This window comes from Rhopilema esculentum, chromosome 4, assembly GCF_057945365.1.
Source record: "Rhopilema esculentum isolate cy_ngs chromosome 4, ASM5794536v1, whole genome shotgun sequence".
Taxonomy (NCBI): domain Eukaryota; kingdom Metazoa; phylum Cnidaria; class Scyphozoa; order Rhizostomeae; family Rhizostomatidae; genus Rhopilema; species Rhopilema esculentum.
The window spans coordinates 6,018,534-6,032,763 of NC_142818.1; the positions used below are offsets into that span (position 1 = coordinate 6,018,534).

At 37.6% G+C, this 14,230-nt stretch overlaps 1 protein-coding gene across 1 annotated transcript in view; it reads right to left on the reverse strand.

Annotated features, from left to right (window-relative positions):
• The window catches only part of LOC135690773 (uncharacterized), a 75,336-nt gene that overhangs the window by 42,606 nt on the left and 18,500 nt on the right, over positions 1-14,230 (reverse strand). Inside the window, exons 10-11 of the mRNA XM_065208430.2 lie at positions 1,601-1,866; positions 444-567 (exon numbers count right to left, since the gene is read on the reverse strand). Coding sequence (XP_065064502.2) covers positions 444-567; positions 1,601-1,866 — 390 coding nt within the window. The remainder of the gene's footprint in view (positions 1-443; positions 568-1,600; positions 1,867-14,230) is intronic.

Genomic DNA, 14,230 nt, shown 5'->3' on the forward strand with positions numbered 1-14,230 from the left:
TTTCAATTACGTACGAGATTGACTTGACACAGACAGATATACTGTTGAAGAGCATTTGCTGGCATTTAGGCAAAAATATAGTCAAACCAACAACAACCAGATGATTTGCCAAGGTAAATCTGACTCAATAATTTGCTTACATCAGCTGTTTTTGTTGGGAGAAGAAAGGTTAGTGGCTTCATTACCTTCGCTTTTTGAACAGGAGCATGGTACGTGAGAAACACTCAGCAGAGATTTGTAGTGATTGCTAGTCAAGCCTAAACTGTCTTTTCGAAGCATAAACAGAGCACTTTACGAAGTGGTGTGAATAAATTTAAAGTTTTTACCTATACAATGGTTCAATAATCCGCATAACATGTGCTATGTGCTATGGCAACGTATTTATACCTTACAGAAGGACTGACGAACATCACCATTACATATGTTCACATATGTAATGTTACCTTGAATGTAGTTCGGGGGCTGCGCTGAACCTGGCATCAGGCTGCAGGGGGCAATGTGGAACTTTATTGTGTCTATTGCAATATCTCCGGTTGTTGTTCTCCCTCGAATGGCCGTGAAGATAACCTAGACAGGCAAGTAAACATTGATTAGTTTTTATTTTGAACATTTATTCTTCCAACAGGTAACGTAAACAAGTCAGGACTGTTTATCTCTCAATATCAATCCAGTATACTGGATTTTTTCAAACTGATTTTCTGCAAATTATTTAAAACACACTTTTCTTGACAAAACCATGCCGATCGACATAATGCTTTGTTAATGTTTCTGAAATTTTGTATTTATCTTTGCTTTTCTGTTAAATTAAAGCTGTGACACCAACCCCGAGACCTGATTCAACAAAAAAGATTTTCTGGAAAACATCAACAACTAGAAAAAATTGATACATGGTTATACTTGAAGCAGTTGCATAAAAGCTCTTTTTTACATTCCAAAAAGTATTTACAATACAAATTTACTAGTTACACTACCTAAAAATACTTAACGAAACTACAAGGACGATGCCACTGGGTGCAAAATACCATGACTACTCCGTGGCATCACCAAAAACAAAGAACACTACACTCTCTCTAAAATTAGATATCAGGCAAAAAATGTTAGCAAATAACAGCAGAAAAGCACTTTCAAACAACAGAGCCTTTTTCTCGGAGCATTTTGGTCTACACCTCTTGCCAACCAGTACCTCTTTAGAATGATATTGGTCCTGAAGAACGGATTTTTATCGGTTATTGTTTCATTTAATACTGGCAGTGACGTAGCCAGCCAGGACTAAAATTTTCTTGACCATGACCCTCAGACTCTCGGTAAAAGTGGGAAACGTCTTTTTAGTACTATGATCTATTCCGATATTTTTGGAAGAAGCAACTTTCTCAAGCAGTATTTTCCGTAGCAAATGCTTTTTACAGTGGCAGAATTGATCTGATCAACATCCCCCAAAAGTTTTTCAACGGAATTCGAGAAATTAGAAAATCGACCCCTGGGAAAACTGGGATGATCAAGTCTACCCCAGTCCACCCCGTGGCGACGTCACTGATTGAGCCCAAATTACCTTCAAACAGTTTTCTTAGGCTCTCTATATTTACAATGGCCTAAAAGGTACCTGAAACTGGAAAGACGTTTCGTTCAAACCAACAAGTGGCACGGATGCATTTTTCCAAACGTTTCCTTGATCGCCATAAAGCCTGAATATTTCTTTAAGCACGGATTTCTGCTGCCGCATGCTGACTGATAGTATGCCGATCCCGGTGCCATACATGTGATACCAGAATGTGAGGCATTTCATCCTTGGTATGATTGGGTTTGTTTTATACCGCAGTGGATATCCTGGATACGGAGCATTTGATGCATCTGCATATATATATTTGTCTGCAAAAAACGCAACGTTCAAAAAATTACTATCATAGAAAACAATTTCAAATGAAAAAGGAATTTAATTTATTGGAATGTTGAAATTAATCGTTCTACTTTGTATTTTGCCATTTCCGCAAGATATTGCTTATATGGTACATGTCCGTCTTCCAGACATGCACAACCCCCGTTTCAGGGTCATTATCATTATCATTTGCGCATTATCATTTGAAGCCCTGGCACGAAGTTCAACCGTTGTGTTGCCCCTATTAATGCTCATGTGTTATGACCCTGCAACACTGATTGGTTCAAGACAGTATTGTTTCGAAACAAAGGACTGAAGGTTTCGTCTTCCGACCACTTTTTACAGTTAATTCTCCTTGATTTTCGAAGGCTCGCAACAGCCTTCGGTCATGATCAAAAAGATATAAAAAAATCTCGAAAAGTTGCTTTGCTTTGAACTCTTATTAGCAAAGTTTACCTGTAAGATTTACATCTAAGACTTAATTGTGAAAACATGACTATAACTACTTGAATCCTACAATGCCTGCCAAAAGTACTTGGAACACCCACCAATTTACGCTGCATTTGATATCTTTCATTCCTTTCATGAAAAAAATTTGCTACTTCCGCCCCCTTCCCCCTCGAACAATGTTGATGATTTAGAGAAATATCATAAAAGAAGCGCAAAAGAAAGTGCTTCCTAAAATCCTAGTCCGTTTGATAGTAAACCAACATTGTTCCGTGGGGGAGAGGGGGATGATTGGTTTTGACCTTGGAAATTGATGTCAGTGTTCCAAGACTTTTGGCAGGCATTGTCTGAAAATTTTCTCGAAAACAGCAATCTGCGATATCAAAACATTGTGCTACCCTAGGGTTTTCGATGGTGCTGATCTCAATGCTACTAATGAAAATTCGAAATTTTCACTCTTTACCTAGTTAAAAGGGGGGGGGGGGGTTGGACTCTGAACGATTGATATGATAGATATCCGAGTATTGTTATTGTTACAAAAAACATTCTACTGATTTTTTCCGTCAATATCATTTAAATCATTATTGAATACAAGTATTTTGTGCAGAATTCGATCATCGGTTTAAGAAAACTATCAATTTTCAAAAGAAAAACAGTATAGTTTAGTGCTTTTGAAAAAGTGTTTTTTTGCTGAAAAGTCCCCTTATTTATGGTTTAATTGTTGATGAAAAAACAAAAAAATTCATGAGAATGTCTACAAACCATGCATGATATAAATAATTGCGAACAACATGCTGGTGAGAAACTGTTCAAATGGCTCAATTTTATCCACCATAACCCTCCCAAAACCATCTACGAATTTAATAAATTTGCTTAGGCTATGCTCCTTCGCATTCACATGTGGCAACATGGTAGCGCTCATAGACACCCCATTCCCTATTATTTTCTATCTTCCCTTGTCCCAGTAATTGGAAAATGGTTTGTGCCAATTATAATTGTTCGTTTTCCATTGTTAAAGTATGCTAGGAATTGAAAGAACGCTCCTTTCCTAATGGGCACGTGATGTAGTATGAAAATGCCTATTGCCAATGGTTACCAACGGTCTACAGCCACGGTCTACACATTTAAAATGTTCATAAAAATCGTATTTTTCAAAGAAAGTAGACGAAACCTCGTCAGTAGGTGTGCATGGCTGGTATAAAAAATATTGTAGGTTTTCAGATCGATACAAGTTGTAAAACTGAAGAAATTCAGGAAAGTGTCAACGGTCTACACTTTCTGAGAATTGAATTTGAAGTACTCTAGATCTTATTCTCCTTTTGAGTGTAGACCGTGGGATTTTCGTCATATTTTGCCGTTTTCTTCATGGAATTCATACAAAGGTTAATTTTATCTTTGAGGGGTATTATTATACACCTTTTGGGTGAATTTGGGGGCAAACACCCCCCTGACAAGTCAGAAAATTGCGAAGAAACAGCCACGGTCTACACAACGGTCTACAAGCGTTCATTTCCGAGGGTGAGAGTTGCCTTGCGGGGCCTTGTCCTTCACATCGACGCGCGCTACATTCGATGAAATAATATATTTTGTTGTGGCAAATGTCACGCAAACAAATACAGCAATCAATTAACAATGAAATAATCTGCCTTGCGCTTTATGAAGACAAAAGTAGCAGGTAGAGTCTAACTTAAAGGCCATTTTGGCAATGCAGTAACAGTAGGGAAGAGGGCTTTCTTTGTAGTGCTTCTGGACCAAGCATTTAGGAGCGCAGGAAGGCGAGTAGATGTCAGTTTTATTTCAGTTCCCTTACCAACCAACATGGAATAGTAGATCAATCAGTTGGGAACTCTGATGTGGGAAACACGGGGTTCCTTTCTACAATTTAGGTAAACACTCTGAAATTTGTCATTTGGGCACTGAATTGCACAACAAGGGCCTATATGAATGACAACTTGTAAATCCGTGATAAAAGGAGAACAACTACCCGACATAATTCTCAAATACGACCTTATCTATAATTAGAAACATGAAACAGAGGAATCGATGTCACTTTTATAAAATTGCATCCTTTCCATTTTTAGATTATTTTCTAGCTGCCACTCATATTTGTCTCCTTCATCTATCCCATTATTTCTTAGACAGCCATCTGGCTACGAGCCTTTGAAAAGATTCAAAATACAATCTTGATCTTATTTATTGGAAATCGATTTTGATTTGAGCAATTTTCACCTTAATTGAAATATGGCATTTAGTTTTAAGAGGGTAGCTTACCCCCACCCCCGAAAAGAGACAATACCCTCTTATCTCCTTATCGGTAACACGTACGATGTTGAAAATGGCAGAAATGGAATCAGCACCATCAAAAACCTATAGGAGGATATTGGTTTTGGTGGAATATTTAATAAGCTTCAAAATGAAATTCAGACAATGCCTGCCAAAAGTACTTGGAACACCCACCAATTTACGCTGCATTTGATATCTTTCATTCCTTTCATGAAAAAAATTTGCTACTTCCGCCCCCTTCCCCCTCAAACAATGTTGATGATTTAGAGAAATATCATAAAAGAAGCGCAAAAGAAAGTGCTTCCTAAAATCCTAGTCCGTTTGATAGTAAACCAACATTGTTCCGTGGGGGAGAGGGGGATGATTGGTTTTGACCTTGGAAATTGATGTCAGTGTTCCAAGACTTTTGGCAGGCATTGTCTGAAAATTTTCTCGAAAACAGCAATCTGCGATATCAAAACATTGTGCTACCCTAGGGTTTTCGATGGTGCTGATCTCAATGCTACTAATGAAAATTCGAAATTTTCACTCTTTACCTAGTTAAAAGGGGGGGGGGGGGTTGGACTCTGAACGATTGATATGATAGATATCCGAGTATTGTTATTGTTACAAAAAACATTCTACTGATTTTTTCCGTCAATATCATTTAAATCATTATTGAATACAAGTATTTTGTGCAGAATTCGATCATCGGTTTAAGAAAACTATCAATTTTCAAAAGAAAAACAGTATAGTTTAGTGCTTTTGAAAAAGTGTTTTTTTGCTGAAAAGTCCCCTTATTTATGGTTTAATTGTTGATGAAAAAACAAAAAAATTCATGAGAATGTCTACAAACCATGCATGATATAAATAATTGCGAACAACATGCTGGTGAGAAACTGTTCAAATGGCTCAATTTTATCCACCATAACCCTCCCAAAACCATCTACGAATTTAATAAATTTGCTTAGGCTATGCTCCTTCGCATTCACATGTGGCAACATGGTAGCGCTCATAGACACCCCATTCCCTATTATTTTCTATCTTCCCTTGTCCCAGTAATTGGAAAATGGTTTGTGCCAATTATAATTGTTCGTTTTCCATTGTTAAAGTATGCTAGGAATTGAAAGAACGCTCCTTTCCTAATGGGCACGTGATGTAGTATGAAAATGCCTATTGCCAATGGTTACCAACGGTCTACAGCCACGGTCTACACATTTAAAATGTTCATAAAAATCGTATTTTTCAAAGAAAGTAGACGAAACCTCGTCAGTAGGTGTGCATGGCTGGTATAAAAAATATTGTAGGTTTTCAGATCGATACAAGTTGTAAAACTGAAGAAATTCAGGAAAGTGTCAACAGTCTACACTTTCTGAGAATTGAATTTGAAGTACTCTAGATCTTATTCTCCTTTTGAGTGTAGACCGTGGGATTTTCGTCATATTTTGCCGTTTTCTTCATGGAATTCATACAAAGGTTAATTTTATCTTTGAGGGGTATTATTATACACCTTTTGGGTGAATTTGGGGGCAAACACCCCCCTGACAAGTCAGAAAATTGCGAAGAAACAGCCACGGTCTACACAACGGTCTACAAGCGTTCATTTCCGAGGGTGAGAGTTGCCTTGCGGGGCCTTGTCCTTCACATCGACGCGCGCTACATTCGATGAAATAATATATTTTGTTGTGGCAAATGTCACGCAAACAAATACAGCAATCAATTAACAATGAAATAATCTGCCTTGCGCTTTATGAAGACAAAAGTAGCAGGTAGAGTCTAACTTAAAGGCCATTTTGGCAATGCAGTAACAGTAGGGAAGAGGGCTTTCTTTGTAGTGCTTCTGGACCAAGCATTTAGGAGCGCAGGAAGGCGAGTGGATGTCAGTTTTATTTCAGTTCCCTTACCAACCAACATGGAATAGTAGATCAATCAGTTGGGAACTCTGATGTGGGAAACACGGGGTTCCTTTCTACAATTTAGGTAAACACTCTGAAATTTGTCATTTGGGCACTGAATTGCACAACAAGGGCCTATATGAATGACAACTTGTAAATCCGTGATAAAAGGAGAACAACTACCCGACATAATTCTCAAATACGACCTTATCTATAATTAGAAACATGAAACAGAGGAATCGATGTCACTTTTATAAAATTGCATCCTTTCCATTTTTAGATTATTTTCTAGCTGCCACTCATATTTGTCTCCTTCATCTATCCCATTATTTCTTAGACAGCCATCTGGCTACGAGCCTTTGAAAAGATTCAAAATACAATCTTGATCTTATTTATTGGAAATCGATTTTGATTTGAGCAATTTTCACCTTAATTGAAATATGGCATTTAGTTTTAAGAGGGTAGCTTACCCCCACCCCCGAAAAGAGACAATACCCTCTTATCTCCTTATCGGTAACACGTACGATGTTGAAAATGGCAGAAATGGAATCAGCACCATCAAAAACCTATAGGAGGATATTGGTTTTGGTGGAATATTTAATAAGCTTCAAAATGAAATTCAGACAATGCCTGCCAAAAGTACTTGGAACACCCACCAATTTACGCTGCATTTGATATCTTTCATTCCTTTCATGAAAAAAATTTGCTACTTCCGCCCCCTTCCCCCTCAAACAATGTTGATGATTTAGAGAAATATCATAAAAGAAGCGCAAAAGAAAGTGCTTCCTAAAATCCTAGTCCGTTTGATAGTAAACCAACATTGTTCCGTGGGGGAGAGGGGGATGATTGGTTTTGACCTTGGAAATTGATGTCAGTGTTCCAAGACTTTTGGCAGGCATTGTCTGAAAATTTTCTCGAAAACAGCAATCTGCGATATCAAAACATTGTGCTACCCTAGGGTTTTCGATGGTGCTGATCTCAATGCTACTAATGAAAATTCGAAATTTTCACTCTTTACCTAGTTAAAAGGGGGGGGGGTTGGACTCTGAACGATTGATATGATAGATATCCGAGTATTGTTATTGTTACAAAAAACATTCTACTGATTTTTTCCGTCAATATCATTTAAATCATTATTGAATACAAGTATTTTGTGCAGAATTCGATCATCGGTTTAAGAAAACTATCAATTTTCAAAAGAAAAACAGTATAGTTTAGTGCTTTTGAAAAAGTGTTTTTTTGCTGAAAAGTCCCCTTATTTATGGTTTAATTGTTGATGAAAAAACAAAAAAATTCATGAGAATGTCTACAAACCATGCATGATATAAATAATTGCGAACAACATGCTGGTGAGAAACTGTTCAAATGGCTCAATTTTATCCACCATAACCCTCCCAAAACCATCTACGAATTTAATAAATTTGCTTAGGCTATGCTCCTTCGCATTCACATGTGGCAACATGGTAGCGCTCATAGACACCCCATTCCCTATTATTTTCTATCTTCCCTTGTCCCAGTAATTGGAAAATGGTTTGTGCCAATTATAATTGTTCGTTTTCCATTGTTAAAGTATGCTAGGAATTGAAAGAACGCTCCTTTCCTAATGGGCACGTGATGTAGTATGAAAATGCCTATTGCCAATGGTTACCAACGGTCTACAGCCACGGTCTACACATTTAAAATGTTCATAAAAATCGTATTTTTCAAAGAAAGTAGACGAAACCTCGTCAGTAGGTGTGCATGGCTGGTATAAAAAATATTGTAGGTTTTCAGATCGATACAAGTTGTAAAACTGAAGAAATTCAGGAAAGTGTCAACGGTCTACACTTTCTGAGAATTGAATTTGAAGTACTCTAGATCTTATTCTCCTTTTGAGTGTAGACCGTGGGATTTTCGTCATATTTTGCCGTTTTCTTCATGGAATTCATACAAAGGTTAATTTTATCTTTGAGGGGTATTATTATACACCTTTTGGGTGAATTTGGGGGCAAACACCCCCCTGACAAGTCAGAAAATTGCGAAGAAACAGCCACGGTCTACACAACGGTCTACAAGCGTTCATTTCCGAAGGTGAGAGTTGCCTTGCGGGGCCTTGTCCTTCACATCGACGCGCGCTACATTCGATGAAATAATATATTTTGTTGTGGCAAATGTCACGCAAACAAATACAGCAATCAATTAACAATGAAATAATCTGCCTTGCGCTTTATGAAGACAAAAGTAGCAGGTAGAGTCTAACTTAAAGGCCATTTTGGCAATGCAGTAACAGTAGGGAAGAGGGCTTTCTTTGTAGTGCTTCTGGACCAAGCATTTAGGAGCGCAGGAAGGCGAGTGGATGTCAGTTTTATTTCAGTTCCCTTACCAACCAACATGGAATAGTAGATCAATCAGTTGGGAACTCTGATGTGGGAAACACGGGGTTCCTTTCTACAATTTAGGTAAACACTCTGAAATTTGTCATTTGGGCACTGAATTGCACAACAAGGGCCTATATGAATGACAACTTGTAAATCCGTGATAAAAGGAGAACAACTACCCGACATAATTCTCAAATACGACCTTATCTATAATTAGAAACATGAAACAGAGGAATCGATGTCACTTTTATAAAATTGCATCCTTTCCATTTTTAGATTATTTTCTAGCTGCCACTCATATTTGTCTCCTTCATCTATCCCATTATTTCTTAGACAGCCATCTGGCTACGAGCCTTTGAAAAGATTCAAAATACAATCTTGATCTTATTTATTGGAAATCGATTTTGATTTGAGCAATTTTCACCTTAATTGAAATATGGCATTTAGTTTTAAGAGGGTAGCTTACCCCCACCCCCGAAAAGAGACAATACCCTCTTATCTCCTTATCGGTAACACGTACGATGTTGAAAATGGCAGAAATGGAATCAGCACCATCAAAAACCTATAGGAGGATATTGGTTTTGGTGGAATATTTAATAAGCTTCAAAATGAAATTCAGACAATGCCTGCCAAAAGTACTTGGAACACCCACCAATTTACGCTGCATTTGATATCTTTCATTCCTTTCATGAAAAAAATTTGCTACTTCCGCCCCCTTCCCCCTCAAACAATGTTGATGATTTAGAGAAATATCATAAAAGAAGCGCAAAAGAAAGTGCTTCCTAAAATCCTAGTCCGTTTGATAGTAAACCAACATTGTTCCGTGGGGGAGAGGGGGATGATTGGTTTTGACCTTGGAAATTGATGTCAGTGTTCCAAGACTTTTGGCAGGCATTGTCTGAAAATTTTCTCGAAAACAGCAATCTGCGATATCAAAACATTGTGCTACCCTAGGGTTTTCGATGGTGCTGATCTCAATGCTACTAATGAAAATTCGAAATTTTCACTCTTTACCTAGTTAAAAGGGGGGGGGGGTTGGACTCTGAACGATTGATATGATAGATATCCGAGTATTGTTATTGTTACAAAAAACATTCTACTGATTTTTTCCGTCAATATCATTTAAATCATTATTGAATACAAGTATTTTGTGCAGAATTCGATCATCGGTTTAAGAAAACTATCAATTTTCAAAAGAAAAACAGTATAGTTTAGTGCTTTTGAAAAAGTGTTTTTTTGCTGAAAAGTCCCCTTATTTATGGTTTAATTGTTGATGAAAAAACAAAAAAATTCATGAGAATGTCTACAAACCATGCATGATATAAATAATTGCGAACAACATGCTGGTGAGAAACTGTTCAAATGGCTCAATTTTATCCACCATAACCCTCCCAAAACCATCTACGAATTTAATAAATTTGCTTAGGCTATGCTCCTTCGCATTCACATGTGGCAACATGGTAGCGCTCATAGACACCCCATTCCCTATTATTTTCTATCTTCCCTTGTCCCAGTAATTGGAAAATGGTTTGTGCCAATTATAATTGTTCGTTTTCCATTGTTAAAGTATGCTAGGAATTGAAAGAACGCTCCTTTCCTAATGGGCACGTGATGTAGTATGAAAATGCCTATTGCCAATGGTTACCAACGGTCTACAGCCACGGTCTACACATTTAAAATGTTCATAAAAATCGTATTTTTCAAAGAAAGTAGACGAAACCTCGTCAGTAGGTGTGCATGGCTGGTATAAAAAATATTGTAGGTTTTCAGATCGATACAAGTTGTAAAACTGAAGAAATTCAGGAAAGTGTCAACGGTCTACACTTTCTGAGAATTGAATTTGAAGTACTCTAGATCTTATTCTCCTTTTGAGTGTAGACCGTGGGATTTTCGTCATATTTTGCCGTTTTCTTCATGGAATTCATACAAAGGTTAATTTTATCTTTGAGGGGTATTATTATACACCTTTTGGGTGAATTTGGGGGCAAACACCCCCCTGACAAGTCAGAAAATTGCGAAGAAACAGCCACGGTCTACACAACGGTCTACAAGCGTTCATTTCCGAGGGTGAGAGTTGCCTTGCGGGGCCTTGTCCTTCACATCGACGCGCGCTACATTCGATGAAATAATATATTTTGTTGTGGCAAATGTCACGCAAACAAATACAGCAATCAATTAACAATGAAATAATCTGCCTTGCGCTTTATGAAGACAAAAGTAGCAGGTAGAGTCTAACTTAAAGGCCATTTTGGCAATGCAGTAACAGTAGGGAAGAGGGCTTTCTTTGTAGTGCTTCTGGACCAAGCATTTAGGAGCGCAGGAAGGCGAGTGGATGTCAGTTTTATTTCAGTTCCCTTACCAACCAACATGGAATAGTAGATCAATCAGTTGGGAACTCTGATGTGGGAAACACGGGGTTCCTTTCTACAATTTAGGTAAACACTCTGAAATTTGTCATTTGGGCACTGAATTGCACAACAAGGGCCTATATGAATGACAACTTGTAAATCCGTGATAAAAGGAGAACAACTACCCGACATAATTCTCAAATACGACCTTATCTATAATTAGAAACATGAAACAGAGGAATCGATGTCACTTTTATAAAATTGCATCCTTTCCATTTTTAGATTATTTTCTAGCTGCCACTCATATTTGTCTCCTTCATCTATCCCATTATTTCTTAGACAGCCATCTGGCTACGAGCCTTTGAAAAGATTCAAAATACAATCTTGATCTTATTTATTGGAAATCGATTTTGATTTGAGCAATTTTCACCTTAATTGAAATATGGCATTTAGTTTTAAGAGGGTAGCTTACCCCCACCCCCGAAAAGAGACAATACCCTCTTATCTCCTTATCGGTAACACGTACGATGTTGAAAATGGCAGAAATGGAATCAGCACCATCAAAAACCTATAGGAGGATATTGGTTTTGGTGGAATATTTAATAAGCTTCAAAATGAAATTCAGACAATGCCTGCCAAAAGTACTTGGAACACCCACCAATTTACGCTGCATTTGATATCTTTCATTCCTTTCATGAAAAAAATTTGCTACTTCCGCCCCCTTCCCCCTCAAACAATGTTGATGATTTAGAGAAATATCATAAAAGAAGCGCAAAAGAAAGTGCTTCCTAAAATCCTAGTCCGTTTGATAGTAAACCAACATTGTTCCGTGGGGGAGAGGGGGATGATTGGTTTTGACCTTGGAAATTGATGTCAGTGTTCCAAGACTTTTGGCAGGCATTGTCTGAAAATTTTCTCGAAAACAGCAATCTGCGATATCAAAACATTGTGCTACCCTAGGGTTTTCGATGGTGCTGATCTCAATGCTACTAATGAAAATTCGAAATTTTCACTCTTTACCTAGTTAAAAGGGGGGGGGGGGGTTGGACTCTGAACGATTGATATGATAGATATCCGAGTATTGTTATTGTTACAAAAAACATTCTACTGATTTTTTCCGTCAATATCATTTAAATCATTATTGAATACAAGTATTTTGTGCAGAATTCGATCATCGGTTTAAGAAAACTATCAATTTTCAAAAGAAAAACAGTATAGTTTAGTGCTTTTGAAAAAGTGTTTTTTTGCTGAAAAGTCCCCTTATTTATGGTTTAATTGTTGATGAAAAAACAAAAAAATTCATGAGAATGTCTACAAACCATGCATGATATAAATAATTGCGAACAACATGCTGGTGAGAAACTGTTCAAATGGCTCAATTTTATCCACCATAACCCTCCCAAAACCATCTACGAATTTAATAAATTTGCTTAGGCTATGCTCCTTCGCATTCACATGTGGCAACATGGTAGCGCTCATAGACACCCCATTCCCTATTATTTTCTATCTTCCCTTGTCCCAGTAATTGGAAAATGGTTTGTGCCAATTATAATTGTTCGTTTTCCATTGTTAAAGTATGCTAGGAATTGAAAGAACGCTCCTTTCCTAATGGGCACGTGATGTAGTATGAAAATGCCTATTGCCAATGGTTACCAACGGTCTACAGCCACGGTCTACACATTTAAAATGTTCATAAAAATCGTATTTTTCAAAGAAAGTAGACGAAACCTCGTCAGTAGGTGTGCATGGCTGGTATAAAAAATATTGTAGGTTTTCAGATCGATACAAGTTGTAAAACTGAAGAAATTCAGGAAAGTGTCAACGGTCTACACTTTCTGAGAATTGAATTTGAAGTACTCTAGATCTTATTCTCCTTTTGAGTGTAGACCGTGGGATTTTCGTCATATTTTGCCGTTTTCTTCATGGAATTCATACAAAGGTTAATTTTATCTTTGAGGGGTATTATTATACACCTTTTGGGTGAATTTGGGGGCAAACACCCCCCTGACAAGTCAGAAAATTGCGAAGAAACAGCCACGGTCTACACAACGGTCTACAAGCGTTCATTTCCGAGGGTGAGAGTTGCCTTGCGGGGCCTTGTCCTTCACATCGACGCGCGCTACATTCGATGAAATAATATATTTTGTTGTGGCAAATGTCACGCAAACAAATACAGCAATCAATTAACAATGAAATAATCTGCCTTGCGCTTTATGAAGACAAAAGTAGCAGGTAGAGTCTAACTTAAAGGCCATTTTGGCAATGCAGTAACAGTAGGGAAGAGGGCTTTCTTTGTAGTGCTTCTGGACCAAGCATTTAGGAGCGCAGGAAGGCGAGTGGATGTCAGTTTTATTTCAGTTCCCTTACCAACCAACATGGAATAGTAGATCAATCAGTTGGGAACTCTGATGTGGGAAACACGGGGTTCCTTTCTACAATTTAGGTAAACACTCTGAAATTTGTCATTTGGGCACTGAATTGCACAACAAGGGCCTATATGAATGACAACTTGTAAATCCGTGATAAAAGGAGAACAACTACCCGACATAATTCTCAAATACGACCTTATCTATAATTAGAAACATGAAACAGAGGAATCGATGTCACTTTTATAAAATTGCATCCTTTCCATTTTTAGATTATTTTCTAGCTGCCACTCATATTTGTCTCCTTCATCTATCCCATTATTTCTTAGACAGCCATCTGGCTACGAGCCTTTGAAAAGATTCAAAATACAATCTTGATCTTATTTATTGGAAATCGATTTTGATTTGAGCAATTTTCACCTTAATTGAAATATGGCATTTAGTTTTAAGAGGGTAGCTTACCCCCACCCCCGAAAAGAGACAATACCCTCTTATCTCCTTATCGGTAACACGTACGATGTTGAAAATGGCAGAAATGGAATCAGCACCATCAAAAACCTATAGGAGGATATTGGTTTTGGTGGAATATTTAATAAGCTTCAAAATGAAATTCAGACAATGCCTGCCAAAAGTACTTGGAACACCCACCAATTTACGCTGCATTTGATATCTTTCATTCCTT